Source organism: Mirounga leonina, unplaced genomic scaffold (assembly GCF_011800145.1).
Source record: "Mirounga leonina isolate KUSES-001 unplaced genomic scaffold, KU_Mleo_1.0 Mir_167, whole genome shotgun sequence".
Taxonomy (NCBI): domain Eukaryota; kingdom Metazoa; phylum Chordata; class Mammalia; order Carnivora; family Phocidae; genus Mirounga; species Mirounga leonina.
The window spans coordinates 4,063,797-4,079,489 of NW_023270422.1; the positions used below are offsets into that span (position 1 = coordinate 4,063,797).

The 15,693-nt window shown below is 49.9% G+C and overlaps 1 protein-coding gene across 1 annotated transcript in view; it reads right to left on the bottom strand.

Annotated features, from left to right (window-relative positions):
- The window catches only part of IMPA2 (inositol monophosphatase 2), a 44,308-nt gene that overhangs the window by 24,515 nt on the left and 4,100 nt on the right, over positions 1–15,693 (bottom strand). The window contains exon 2 of the mRNA XM_035013876.1: positions 3,292–3,425. Within this exon, the coding sequence (XP_034869767.1) occupies positions 3,292–3,425 (134 nt within the window). The remainder of the gene's footprint in view (positions 1–3,291; positions 3,426–15,693) is intronic.

A 15,693-nucleotide genomic window follows, 5' to 3' on the forward strand; every position in this document is an offset into this window, starting at 1 on the left:
CTGTCAAATAAATAAATAAAATCTTAAAAAAAAAAAAAAACCTATATATTATAAAACTCCCAATCATGTGATATAATTTGTAGCATAATTTGTTAAGTCATTTTAGTAATTTTCAATCACTTTTTGATTTTTAGGAAATGTTCATGTGATCTCCCTGTATAACTTGGTGGCTGCTAGCTAAAAGATGCCATTGTCTGAGCCATGGTCTGACACAGGGAGTGACATCGATAGACATTGGGTGACTTGTATGGAGACTCCTCTTCACGTCAATGGTATTGCTCTTGGTATTCACGAGTTCTACAAAACCAACAGTAATTCCATTCAAAGGACTTCTAGACTTCTCTAACACTGCCTAAGATTTTATACAATATCTCTGTCGTTAACCAAGCCGTGAAAACACATTATTAGAATGCCATTATTTATTAAATGGCTTCATCTTGTTGATTTTTATTCATTTTCAAGCCATGGAACATAATTCAATAACCTGAAATAGTGTAAAACATTGTTCTGGGGCGCCTGGGTGGCTCAGTCGGTTGGGCGGCTGCCTTCGGCTCGGGTCGTGGTCCCAGGGTCCTGGGATCAAGCCCCACGTCGGGCTCCCTGCTCCACGGGGAGCCTGCTTCTCCCTCTCCCTCTGTCTGCCACTCTGCCTGCTTGTGCTCTCTATCTCTGTTAAATAAATAAAAAATAAATAAAAAAAAAACAGTTGCACTCTTTAATAGTTTCATAAATGACTAGAAATGGGGACCAGCATAAGCTCAAAATAACAGGGAGTCCTTCCTAAAAAAAGACGATAGGCCAGTTTATGCTAACTTATTGTTCTGAATGCAGAAAAATTACAATACGCTACTTTACTATGTGTATGCAATGTTTTCTCATTGCAAATTTATCAATTTGTCTATGATCTAAAATACAATTAAATGCTCCCAAATTCTTCTGAATCCTAGTCATTGGCAAAAACCAAAAAAAAAAAAAAACCCACTCCACACTTGGTATAGATATGTTGAGAAATGATTTCATCTACCTAAGTTTTCTAGGCAAACCGAGCAGAGTACAAGGACATCCAGGCTTCCCCGAGTCCTGGTATTGCCCTCAGAGCTGAGAAGCAAGTGGCTAAGAGCCAGAAGTGACCATGGGGCAGCCACATCTCATCCATCCCAGCCTGGCCAGTATGAGCTGGAGGTGCTTTGGGAACTGCTACTTTAAATCATGGATTCCTGGTCAGGTGTGTGTATCTGCTTCTCCCAGGGCTTTTCAGAGAAGGAGGCCTGGCATTAGCAGGTTGGAGAAGCCCACGTGGGCCTGGCACACACCCTAGGTAGGGTCCACTGCTCTGGGTCAATGGTTTTCTAAGGGGGCTTCCGAGTTTGGCGATCCCCTGGCGACCCCGGGCTGCAGGGCAGAGCGGGGGTGGGGGTGGCTGGTGGGGGGGCCTGGGCAGGTACGATCACTCATATAACACACTGACTTTTATCCGGGGATATGCAGCAATGAATATTTAAATACACCTTGTACAAATGGAATCCATGCCCCATACTGACACAAGAGTGGACCCAAACCACTTAGCAACTGCTGCCAAGACATGCAGCACGTATGTAATTCCATAATTGGGGTTCTCGGGAGTAATCTAACTGAAACCTTCCGGAAGCCTGATACATATGTCTAGTCTTGCAGTGACCTCCAGGCCTTTACCAGGACCCCACAGAGCCGAGCCAGCCCTCACTTTTGCCACAGCCACCTGGGCCAATACCACAGAAACCTCAAGTACCAAAACAGTTCCTCAACCAGAAACAACATGTCGGTTACTGTGTCCTTTTTCCTCTCAAAGAATAAAATCAATCTATAGAATTCTTTTGACATTATCATTTAACTTGCGTTTCAAAAAGTTAAAAAATCATAAATGTTTTAGAGCTTGTAAATATCCTAACAGGTGTCAGGAATCCTGACTTCACACTGAATAAGGAAGTAGGAAATAACAGACGCTCACAAACAAAGGTTGTCAACAAAACAAAACAAACACGACCCATTGGCAGAGAGAATTTTGACCCTGAGATGACCTAACCAGTTAAGAGGAAACAACAGGGGAAAGAGGAGGTATGTTTGAATGCTGGCTTGTCCCTTCTTTGATTTAATCATTCACAGGGAAAAACTCTATTGCGCCCACCCTGTGCCAGACGGATGCTGAGGGAGACTACCCTCCACGCCTCTGCTGTGTAAGCCCATCAAACATGGAACCTTACTGTAATCAGCAACCCATACCCAGAAATCCAATCCCACAGGCAGCCTCCCCTGAGGAGAGGGAGCCCTCCCTTGTCAGGAGGAGGATTTCCAACTCTCTCCTGCAGAGCTCCAGGGGTGAGGGAGGGCCTGAGGACTGCCCTGCTTTGCCCAGAGTTCAAGGGGAGTCTTCCTCTGAGGTCTAGGGTTCCCTTGGAACTAGATGCAAAATGCTGCGTACATATCTGAATTTTCCTGAGGAAAAGATTAATGGTTTGCATTGGATTCTCCACATGGTGACCCCAAAAGCGTTAAGAACTTCTGCTCTAAATGAATAAATAAAATCTTAAAAAAAAAGGGGGGGGGGGCCCGCCTGGGTGGCTCAGTCATTAAGCGGCCGCCTTCGGCTCCGGTCATGGTCCCAGGGTCCTGGGATCGAGTCCCGCATCGGGCTCCCTGCCCAGCAGGAAGCCTGCTCCTCCCTCTCCCACTCCCTCTGCTTGTGTTCCCTCTCTCGCTGTGTCTCTTTCTGTCAAATAAATAAATAAAATCTTTAAAAAAAAAAAAAAGAACTTCTGCTCTAGAGAAGGTGGAGTCCTCATAGGGGCCTTCTAGGGTGGAGAGCAGCTTTCCCTGTCACATGTGCTGGCCTAACAGGGGAGAACGCGTCCCTGAGAACCAGCAGGGCCGCACCAACAGACGTGGACCTGGGGACGCATCCCTCTTGGAAAGTCTGCGTGGGGCCACCATGCAGACACAGGCAGGGAACGTTACTTGCTCCAAGTCCTCCCAGAAATATGTCAAGTGGCTTAGCAGAGGGGAGCAGAGCACTTCCCCTGAGCATGTTAGAGAAGTGGAGCCTTTTCAGTGTTTGTAAGGTAACAGACTGACGTGAGCGTTGTCAAGATGACAGTAAGATGAATGAAAACATTATGTTTACCATGCGATCAAAACACGGGAGGCCGACTGTGAGGCTCCCTGTTTCACATCTGCCCCCAGCGACCGGCGGCGTGGTACCCCGCGTCAGACAATGGCAGCATGTTAACGGGGTCCCTTCTGGAGGAACACACCTACCTGTGTGAAGGAAACCTTTTTTGCAGCTCAGAAATAATTAAACCTTCCACAAGGTGATCTGTTTCTGTCACGAGGTCAGCAGCTGATGTTTTTGTGGAGACGCGTTTTTCCTCAGAAAGGGCTTTTCTGATGATCTGAAATAGAAGTACAAAAAAGTACAGGAGGCAGTGAAATGGATGAGCAGCCTGGTCCTCCAAATATGCTCTCGCCTCTGGGCGTCAACTCTGAACAAAGTGGGTGGCGGGCGTGGGTCTGAGGGCCACTGGCTGCTTCCATCACGGGCAGGCCGTGGGGGCTTAACATCATACCCAAGAGCTCCTGTTGGGGCGTCTAGTGAGCCTAACTACCCACTGTTCTTTCACCAGAAAGACGGGCTAACTTGTTGAAGCTTGTCCTACCTGTGGAGCAATTATTCTTTGAAGGAAGAGAAAAAAGAGCATGAAGTGGTTCTAAAGAGCATGAAGCTTCATCCAATGTAAGATGATGTAACTAACATACCTTTGCCCCCAGAGTCCCAAGAATTTGCTCTCATTGTAAAAACGTATTTTCCCTAATTCACTTTACGCATCACATGGAGTGGATCACATGCTCTTGAATCCAGATTATAAACATTCAAATGGGGAGACCTGGGAGAGGTTAAGAGGTACTTTACCAGGAAGGCACGCTCTCCCTGCCGCTCTGGTCAGGGCGACACCTACCGGCCAGGGCGGATGCGCCTACCGGCTGGCTTCGACCCCAAAACCTCGCTGACCCCCTGGTCTGGGCTCACAGGCAGACTACCCAGTGCAAACCTGCTGCAGCCAAATACAGAGGCGAGGCTTGGAGGGTGCCTCCCGGTGCCTCTCTGCCCAGCCCAATCCAGCTCCAGAAACCCCTGGAAGGCCCAAACAGGAAGGCATGTGGAGTGGTTAATCAGTCACAGGACACTTTGGGAAGGACCAGGTCTACTCTGTGAAATAAAAAGCACTCCTTCTCCAGCCTGGGCCTTTCTTTCCATTTCCGTCTGTTGTAACAACTCAGTGTCTCCCTCAGCGTGACGACAAAGTCAGGACACCTAAAAACGACTTCAGACCTTTCCTCCAAAACTGGCTACCACCCCCAAATCCTGCATTTCTTCCCAAAGCACCATCAGTCACTCAGTTACCCAGACTCCACATCCTTTGCCCCCCATGAGCCTTACCCGTCCACCTTAGATCATGTTTCCCGCGGGCCTGCTTCATGTCCAGCCTGTGCTGGTACTGACGGTGCTGAAGAGGACAGCAGGAGATGACCCTCAAGTCTGCAGGGAGGAGGAGGGCTGCATGTGGAATTTCAAAGAATAAGCAGGAGACCCCGAGACATCGAACGATCCCCACGTTTCATGCTCGTCACATTACCGGCCCCTGCCAGTGCCAGACCCAACAGTACTGAGCCTGGACAGGTTTCCTTCTGATTTTCATCTTGGTTGCTAACAGATACATATTACAGAAAATCTAAAGTGTAATTTTGTAAATAATGCAAAAGACAAAGCATCTAGTGCTCACGCAGAATCCATTAACATTTCTGTGCCAGTCCCCAGACCGTCTGCCACTTGGGACCTTCCTGGCCCTTCTATGTGCAACATCCTGCTTAGCACAGTCCGGCTAATTAATCTTCTTAAAACGTCGATTTGCACACAGTACGTTCCCACCAAATGAATCTCCACAGGTTCCTTGTTTACAGGTTTGAAACTCCTCAAATCTAACTCATGTAGCACTGCCTTGTCCTCTAGGGATCCCTGAATTTTGGGCTAGTCCAGACCTCCTCTCTATAGGTCACTTGGCAATGAGCTTGTATCTTATACGGCAATTCAGCGTGGTGCATGGGGGTGTGTGTGGTGGTGTGTGTTTATATGTGCATGTACGTGGTGTTTGTGTGGTTTATGCATGTGCATGTGAGGTATGTCATTTGTGTATTTGTGTGTGTACCTGTGTGGTTTATGTATATGTGCATGTGATGCGGGTGTGGTCCCTTGTGTGTGGGGGGAGGTGTGAAGGGAGTGTGTGGTTGTGTGGGGTGTGTATGCATACGGTTAGAGGGAAGGAGAGAGGAAGACCAGACGACATGCCACCAGAGTTTCTCAAACTTCACTGTGCATGAGTCACCTGAGGTCTTGCTGGCATGAAAACTGGTCAAGTAGGTGTGGGGTTTGGGGTCTGACATTGCATTTCTGACAAATTCTGTGGTGACCCCAATGCTGGGGGCCACACTGGAATAGTTGGGCTGAGAGCAGGTTCTCAAACCCCAGAAGGAGGAAGGGTCCTCAGGGGGCTGGGATGTTCTGACCCAGTGCCACACATGAGTCCAGGGACCGCCACCCTGAGGGGACACGGGCTTCATGTTACACTTGCCCCTCTCCACGTGTCTCGTTGAGCATTCACACAGTTCAGTGTTGGGATTCCAACCATGCACCCTGCAGTCTCTGTGGTGGAACTAGACCAATTTTTCAACATGCATCAGCTCCTATGACATTAATGCTTAGAACTGCCCAACAACTGCCATGGCTTTAGGAAAAAGCCCCAGACCTACAAATCTCACCTCTCACAGGTCACCCCCATGCTCGCCATCCTTCCGCCATTCTGGTCTTCTGGCTGATCCTCACCAAATCTCTTTCTGTCCCAGGGACTTTATATTTTCTAGTCTATCTGGAACTTCGTGCCATCTGAAATTACCCTGTTTGTCCCTTTGTTGACGGTATGTCTCCCCAGGAGAGCAGGAGCCGCTCGCTTTGGTTCCCTGCCACGACCGCTTGCCTCTAGAATCGTCCCTGGCATAGAGCAGGTGCACAAAATTCTTTGAATCATGAAGAAAATACACATCAGACTGCTTGAGTAGATTTTGCACATTTTTTCCAACTGGACCATTACTGTGTATGAACACTGACCACCTTGGTCTCTTTGTTTTACATCACTGTGGGTTTTGGTGACCGTGTGAGAAAGTTAAGATGAGCTTGGAGTCTCCTCCTGTAGCCTCCATCCAGTGGCCCCACCTCCTGTAGCCAGCCCCAATCGGCTTTAGGACACCCGTGTCCACTTACCACACGACAGCCAGAAGGGCTTGCTAAACCCCTGATCTTAGGCATGGGTCTTCCCAGCATAACGCACTTCGTGGCTCCCTAGCACTCTGAGGATACAAAACCCCCGGAAGTGACCTAACCTTCTTGAGAGTTGATCTCTAGCAGAGACTATTTGATCCCAAATAGCTAGTATTCTCTTCTTTCTTTCACGAACAGAAGCCCCAAGTTTAGCAAGGCTCAACAGTCCACATCTCTTTGCCTCTTGTGCAGGGAGGTGTGGCCCTGTGTTCTGCCCAAGAGGGGTGAATGGAAGGGATATGTGCAACTTCTGAGTCACACCCTTAAAAGGCCACTCTTTGCACACTACGCCCTCCTGTCCTTTTCCCCCTCGCCACCAGCTGGCGATGTGGCTGTGGTGAGAGGTCAGCTTTGGTCACGTGGGGAGAGAGCACCTCCTTAAAGCAACAAGCGACAAGGCACCCTGATCCCTGAGTGACTTCGAGAAGCAGAGCCCCTATTCCCCAGACTTCTAACTGGGCTGTTGTAGGAAAGAGAAAGAAACCTGCCTTGCTTCTGTCACTGGTCTGTGAAGGAGGCCGAACCACCAACCTAACAAATGGGCCTCACCTAACCTCTGCATTCTCATGTCCCCCCCACCCCCCACTCCATGACTGCTATGCTCCAGCCAAAGTAATCATTCACCCTCAAGCCTCCCCCCCTCCACACAGAACCACCAGCCTTCTTCTGGCCCATGTGTTCTCTTTGTGACTCAGCTCAGACATCACCTCCTCTATGACGAGTCTCCAACTTCTGCAGGCGGAGGGGCATCAGTCTCTGAGCATGCTGCTAGGGAACTTGTGCAAACCAAACAGCTGGCCTCTTGGGATTCCACATCAGGCCACGCCGGTGAAGGAGCCCTGGCTGTCCTGTCTCTGTATCCACCTCCCACAGGTAGATTTTGCACCCTACGCAGGGGCTGCTCCACGATCAGGTCTTGGGAGACATCTGAATGAAGATTTCTTGGCTGCTACAGGCTGAGCTGATTGGTAACTCAAGCAGGAAGACTTTCCAGCAAGTGTTCTGGTGAAGCTGTATCTAATGGCCCTGGTATTTATGCATTTGGTCTTCCAGATCCAAAATATACCCGACTCTGGTGTTGAGGGGCTACATGCTCAGGACCTCTGTGGGCAGTTTGGGGAAGGTCTGATGTCATCTGGGCACACTTTCCGGAGGACCCAGGCCCCTCACTACAAATCACACAGAGGGGAGATTTATGGATTCAGGAAGGGAGTATTGAATCATGTGCTTTTTCAAAATATTTCTTGTCTGTGTCTATTAATGTTTATTACTCTTGTGCTATGATCATTTCGATGTGGGCATGGGTCACAAGGAAAGCCATGGAGCTTGCATACCCCGTGTCCCAGTGGCAGGGCAGGCCACACCGCTGTCCGTGTTCACTGGCAACCTGCGGTGGGGTGCGGTGGCCAGCCCTCTCTTTCTCACCCGCTGCTGCTGCTTCCGGCCCTGGGTCCCATCCACTGGGACACCTTAACTCCTCCCTCTCACCCGCTGACACACCCAGATAGGTAGATCCCATTTCTGAATGATTTCCAAAACCAAATTCTGCTAACCTTCTCCCATGGCCTGTCACCACCAGCCTCCAAACCTCCTCCTGCCTTGCTCCTTTGAAGTGTGGTCCACAGCGAGCACAGCAACCGCTCCGGAAAGCAGATCTATCTCCTGGCACCCCCCTGTGGCTTGCTGGGTCCCCCACGAGGACAGCAGGCCCATGTCCTGTGGGTGAGGACCTCTGTGGCCAGCCTGGGTGGCACTCGTCCCCCTTGCCACCCTCAGTCACTCTCTGTTCTCCCTTCCACAACTTTGTCTTTGGACACGAGTTCCTTTCTTTTCTTTCTTTTTTTTTTTTTTTAAAGATTTTATTTATTTATTTGAGACAGAGAGAATGAGATACAGAGAGCATGAGAGGGAGGAGGGTCAGAGGGAGAAGCAGACTCCCTGCCGAGCAGGGAGCCCGATGCGGGACTCAATCCCGGGACTCCAGGATCATGACCTGAGCCGAAGGCAGTCGCTTAACCAACTGAGCCACCCAGGTGCCCCACGAGTTCCTTTCTTCCTGCAGAGGCCGACCCCATTTGCCCTTGAGGACCCTGCTCCCACCCGGCTCCTCCAGGAAGCCGCCTGTGGAGCCCTCTGCCCACTCACCCTGGGTGGGGCCCTTCCTCTTGGCTCAGTGGTTCCCTAGCACCTGGCACATCTCAGTTACAGCACACTCACATCACTGGAAGGCACTGCCCAGTCTCTCCCACTAGATGCTCCTAGAAGGCAGGAGCTCTGCCTTCCATCAGAGCAGCTCCAGGACCCAGCCCTCCCTCACTAAGCAGGCCCCACCCTGCCCCCCAGGCCCCAGGCCCCAGGCCCAGCAAGGCAATAGGCATTGTATGTAATGGATTTCCAAGTGTGGGGAAGCTATATGTAAACTAGCCTCCTCTCAGTTGCCCTGGACTCGGAAATGCTAGTTCTTTTAGTTCTTCGGGGAGTAAATGCACATGAAAAATTCCTGTGTGGAACGTAATTCCTACTTGGACCCATTTCATAGCATCACTAGGGAGCACAGATGATACCCCCCCAGTTTGGAATCATACGGATCTGAATTCCACCTGGGAGACCGCGGGGCGTGTGGGGGGAATCACTGAGCTTCTTGGAGCCCTAGTTCCCTCATCCGTAGGAACAGTCGCACCTCAGACACTGGGTGGTTGTAAGAATTAAAGGAGGAATCCTACATAAAGGTCTTGGGACACAAAATGGTGTACATATACACTCAGACCCATGCCACTCTGTTGTGGCAAATACCTGACAGAACTTAATGACCTACGACAAAAAACCAAAACCTGTACCCAATGTACAGATCTCAGACGGGATGACAAAGACTTGGTTAAGAAAAGTTCAATTCATAAATGTTCCTACCCTGCAAGGAATAGCGGTGAGAGAGTGCTGTATTTTTTCAAACAGCCCGGATTCTCGCCACAGGCCCGTCCACAGGGGGATGGCCCCCGAGGCTGCCAGGACAGGTTGCCACCACAGCCCTTTACAGCTATTTTCACTCCTGGAGATCATAAACATTCTCATTCTGCCAGCAGTTAAGTCAGTGTATGCTGTTTTTTAATTAATGTTTTTCAGCTACTCACTAACGAAGCATCCACTCCACAGACCTCCGGGACTGGGTCTCTCCTTCCAGATAACATTCTATTAGTGCATAACATCGAAAACACAGGCTCTTAGTCACTGACACCTGAGTTTCCAGTCTAAAAGAAGGGACGCCATCCGCTTCAATGTCAGTGTCAGGGTCCTGTCCCAATGCCTCCTTCTTGTCTGTGCACCATCTTGATTCTGTGTTTCTGTCCCCAAGTCTGCTGTACAGTTAGTCTCCCAGACCCCAGAGCAACCTGTGTGTGCCCCAGAGCCCAGGGAACAGTTCGCCTAGAGAACTTGCCAGAAGTGGGGCTTCCGAGAGGCAGCAGGTCTGTTGGACTGAGAAAACGTGGCTCATGGGGGTGGAGTCCTGACAACCCTGACCGTACGTTTCAGGTTCTAGACAGATTCGAGCTCAAGTGAGTGTGATGTGACGGTTCATCTTATGTGTCAACTTGACTGGGCCACACTAGTCTGGGTTTTTGTGCAAGGGTGTTTTTGGATGAGATTAACACTTTAACCAGGAAAGCAGACTGCCCTTTGGAATGTAGGTGGGCCTCGTCCAATTAGTTGAAGGCCTGAACAGAGGGAAAAGCCTGATCCTTCTGACAGAGAACTGTCCAGCAGACTACGGCTGACTTCATCTGCAACATCGGCTCTTCCTGCCTACAGCTTTTGAGCAGGTTCACTGGCTCTCCCTGGGTCTCGAGCCTGCCAGGCCACCAGAACTTGCTGGCTTCCGGTTGGTTCTGTTTCTCTGGAAAACCGTAATACGCAGGACAATCAGTAAAACCTACAAAGTGAATTCCGCATGGCTATCATGTAGCATAAGGGTCAGCAGTCAATATCCGCTAATACCTCACAAATGAACCTTAATCACGGGAAAGAGGAAGAGCTGATTAAAGCAGAGGTGGGCCATGGACACCAGGTTCTCCTGGGCTCACAGGCCAGCGAGTCTCAAAGCTCTCCAGTGTAACTGTCCCTCTTTAGCTTCATGGCTACGTTTCCTCCAACTTGCCATCTCCACTTTCTAAACTCCCGTCACCCGCCACCCACTGTCTTCCTTGCACCCCAGCATGACTCCGAACCAGCCTCACCAGGCACCCGGCCACCTCGTGTGTCACATCCTGGGGACACCCTCACCCATACCTCAGCTGCCTTTTCTGTGTCACCTGACCCTCTCCACCTCAGGCCATTCCTTACAAGTGTCCAAGATCTCAGGCTAGGCCCTGCCAGCAGGGGCCGCTCCTGGGACCCCACCTACTGCATCCCTGTGGCCGGGTCCTCACCCTGTGGCACTCGGGCTCACTCTGTCCTGGCACCATTCCAAGCAGTCATGCATACCAACCAGTGAACCCTCACAATAACTCTGACATAGTAATAATTATCTTGCCATGTTCAAGATGAGGAAACTGAGGCACAAAGAAATGAGGAAAGTTGCCCATGGACATAGCTGTTAAGTGCAGGAAAAGGGATTCCACAGCAGGTACTCCCAATTTTCCATCTCTGACCAGAGCCAACCCCCTCAGGGATTCCCTAGTCCCTGACCGGTGTGGAGTTCTCAAGCAATGCAATCGACCCAGCTGCCTGAGCCAGAAACCCACAGGCTCTCCACAACGAGGTCTCTATCACCTTATAATTCAAGGCCAAGGCCGCCCACCACACCATCATGGAGACTCACCTTGGTCAGTCTGAGCAGGACACCCCCCTGCAACCCCACCCTCCACTGAGGGCCTCCCTGTGCCCCGCCCCCCAAACCTCACCCACCCACTGGCCTCACTCTCCTCTTCCATCTCAAGCTTTAGTCAAGGTGCTACCCTTGGCTTTCTCTCCTCGGGGTGTCCATCTTCTCTCTCTGCCCTGACCCCCTTACCTCCCCTTACCCTCCCCAAGCCTGTTACCTAACTTCTCTAGTTTTTCCTTTTAAAGTCACAGAGCAGGTATGACTCCTTTCAGGAAGTCGTTCCATCTTCCAGGGCCTGGGAAGATCGCCACCACAGCCATCCTGCGTGCTACTATGATCATCAGCTTAGGCCTCTGTCCCAGGAGGCCTGCGGGTGGGGGGTGGGGGCTGAAATGCCCACTTCATGCCGAATGTACCACCCAGGCAGCCCAGGCACTGCCCTGGCCCCTCTGGGGTTGGGAGTTGGCCCCCTGGGGTTGGGACAGTGGACACAGAGACCCTGAAACTGGCTTAACACATGGATGGGATACTGCCCCTCAGCTGAATTCTTCCCTCATCTCCCATGGGAGAAAAATGTGAGTCTGCCAAGCCTTCAGTTTCCAGACTGATGAGGCTGAGAGGGAGGACCCGGGATGCAAAAGTCCCCTTCTGATGGTTATATTTTAGATAACTATGGTATAATATCAAAATTTAAAAACTGACATTGGTAAAATGGGTGTTGTAGCTGGACACCCTTTTACCACATGTGTTGATTCATGGAACCACCACCTAATCAAGACACAGAACCATTCCATCAATACAAAGATCTCCCCCTGCTACCCTTTATAGTCACACTCCTCACCCTGCCCCCTTCCTCATGTGATCCCTACTCACTGACAACCACAAATTTCTTTTCCATCTTTATAATTTTGTTGTTTGGGGAATGTTATATGAATGGAATCGTACATTACTCGACCTTTTGAAACTTGAGTTTTTTCACTCAGAGATCCATCCAAGTTGTTGGGTGTATCAATAGTTCATCCTTTTGGGGCGCCTGGGTGGCTCAGTCGTTAAGCGCCTGCCTTAGGCTCAGGTCATGATCCCAGGGTCCTGGGATAGAGCCCCGCATCGGGCTTCCTGCTCAGCGGGAAGCCTGCTTCTCCCTCTCCCACTCCCCCTGCTTGTGTTCCCTCTCTCACTGTGTCTCTGTCAAATAAATAAAATCTTTGAAAAAAAAAAAAGTTCATCCTTTTTTGTTCCTATGTAATATTCTATGATGTGGGAATATAACCATCAGGAGAAACTGGATGAAATCAGACATTTAAAATATTAAAAAAAAAGAAAGAAAGAAAGAAAGAAACTAGACCTCTCTGTACTATTTCTGCAATTACCTGTGAATTTATAATTATTTTACTATTAAAAGTTTTCTTGAAAATTCCTTGGGTGGGGGGGAAGTCCCCTTCTCCTCTCTACACCTCAGGGTGTCAGGGCTGAGCTCCTCCAGCCAGCCTCCCACGCCTAGGCTGGAACTCACCAGCATCATTTCCATGCTCTGGCTAAGAGGTGAGATTTCAGGCTACTCTCCCCTCAGCCCCAAAGACTGTCCTCTCCACTAACGAGCGCCCCATTTGGGTTAGCAAGTAAATATCTCAGGGCCACAGACAGGCTGACTCACCTCCATGTGGGAGTGCCACCAGCCTTTGCTTCCATCCCTTTAGTAAGATGGGGGATTTCACGGGCTCCTCCTGTCAGTGCAGATGCAAATGTCTCTGAAACAAAGTGCTCCTTCTCATCCCCCAGCCCAGCTCCTGTTAGCAAATGGGCATAAGGAACAAGTCTCTTCCCCGACAACAGCATACAAGGAAAATGGCCAGTTGGCCTCAAACACAGGGTCAGGGAGGGGTGGGCCCTGGACACTTGGACCGCATTGCCCCCGAAAAGGGCAGGTGCTACTCTGTGCCTGCCAGTTGTCTCTCGGGAGTTCTGTCTTGGTGGAGGTTTCAAATGTTGGCAGAAGTTTTACAGTTGTAAGTGCAGACTGACCCCCACCCTGTGGAGCTAGGCAGAAACCGGAGGCCTGGACCTGGGGCACAAAATGCCACCTGGGGCCAGGGGAGGTGAGGGGCGGAAGGTGGGCAGTGGGGAAAGTGCCACCCACCACCTCCCTTCCTCCAGGAGCTGGCACACTGAGCCCCAGCGGGAGAGGAGTAGGGATCTCTTCTGAAAGAAATGAGTGACCCAAGACCTCCACATACTGACATCGGGGAATCTCCCAGAGAAAATCCAGGAGCTTGACTTGGGATCATTGTAAGGTGGAGTCCGTGGGTGGACAAACCTGCTCTCTCCTGGTCCAAGGACCTGGCCTTAAATCCCATCCCAGGCCAAGGGCTCCCAAACTGGCGTCTCCACCCTCAACCTCTCCCCTGAACTCTGGATGCAAACACAACACCTCCACTTAGAAATCCCCTGGCAATTCAAGCCTGACGTGCTCAAAACACACTTGACTTCCACTTCCAAACCTGTTCCTCCTGCTGTTTCCCCACCTTGGGAGACGGCAAAACCATTCAACCAGTTTTGCAGGCCTGAACCCTTGAAGGCATCCTTGCCCACCCCACCACCCCACACACACACTCTGCGTCCACTCCAAAGGCAGGCCTGACAACTCAGCCTGGGAAACGCAGCTGTCTACCACCTTCTTCGCTACAGCCCAGTCAATCCGCCCTCATTTCTCACGTGCTCTATTTGAACAGCTCCCTATCAGATATCTGATGCTCGTCCCCCATGGAGTTGTAGGGCCCCATACAGCAACCAGGGCAGGCTCCCGACTGCCCTGTAGGGCCCCAGACAGGACTGCCCAGAACTTCATTATCACACTCAGAGTAAAGGTACAGTCCTTTCCAGAGTTCCTCAATAAGTATTTGTTCAGTGGGTGAATACATTTCTAATTAGTATTTTAGTACCACCATTGTAAAAACAGGAGATAGTCAAGCCAAGCAACACATGAAAAGGCACTTAGGTTCATTAGGCATATGGGACATGCAAATTAAAACAATGAAATACAACCTCAAACCCATCCAAATGGCTATAGTGGAGAAGACAGACAATACGAGTGTTATCCAAGATGTGGAGCAACATGGGCCCTAACCCGTGCTGGGAGGAGTGGAAATTGGTACATCCACTAGAAAACTACCTGGCAGAATTTCATACCTGATGACACAGCAGTAATTTCACTCCTATTATTAAAATATCCCCAGCAGAAATGCATGCATACATACATGACCAAAAGACACATGCAGGAATGTTCATAGCAACATTATCCGTAACAACTCCAAGTTGGACATTATCCAAAGTTTCCTCAAGAGCTGAATAAACAGTCACTTATTCACATAACAAAATACAGCAGTGGTTCTCAACGTGCTGTCTCCAGACCAGAAGCAGCTTGGTAGAAATGCTAATTCTTGGTCCGGCTCCTCACCTAGTGGATCAGAAACTCTGGGGATGGGAGTGAGTCTACCTCAACAAGCCTTCCAGGTGCCCTCTGATGCACGTGAACATGGGAGCACCACTTCTCCACAGCAATGAACCCGATGAGTTTGACCACACTGAGGAGATCATTAAAAATTCTGTTGGGAAGGTGGAAAATGACTGTTGGTAGGTACACAGAAAGCTAAGCAAATGAAACACAAAACTTTTTTTTTTTTTTTTAAGGGAAATACAAGTTGCCTAAGAAAGCAAATATGTAATACAACTATATACCCAGCTCAACCAGGCAATACAATTGTGTGGTCATCAGAATGTGAGCACGGATAACGACGGAAGCAATCAGGTAATGCCGCCACACAACATAATAAACACTGTCTAAAACAGATGACTCAAGAATGAGCAGTGGAAGCCTGTGATTTAGAAGACAGGTGTAACTATCTGAAAACTGAAAACAGTGACGTCTGGGGAGCAGCATGAGGATGAGGGACCGGGCACTGCTGTTCTCATCACAGTCCTCTCAGGAGTATTCTAGTTGGATCAAGTTGCCTGTGTGAATAACTGATAAAAATTAAAATCCCAAATCCAAAACACTGTGTTGGCAAAGCCAGCCAGACAAGGGCGTTATACTGGGTCAGAGCCCACTGCTGGGTGTTCTCTGCCCTGGGGCGTCAGAGGTGGACAGAGAGCATCTACATTCAGAACACGTCGGGGAAAGCACACCAACCAGACCAGGGACAAAGCTGGGAAGATGCACAGGAATGAGGAGGAAGGTCATGTGGGAAGGTCCGTGAAGGAAAGGTTGGGGAACTGAACCCTGGAGGGAGGGTACAGTTTTCCAGGAGCATAAGGAAGGCAGGAAAATACAATCAATGTGTGTTTGGAAAACGCCAAGTAGTTCAGTGTGGCCAGCCAAAGGGCTGGTCCATGCGGGGGCTACGGGGATAGCAGCTGCCTTCTCCAGTCCAGACTGAGCTTTGGGAAGCAGCACCCGCAGGGTATGTAAGGCCAACTG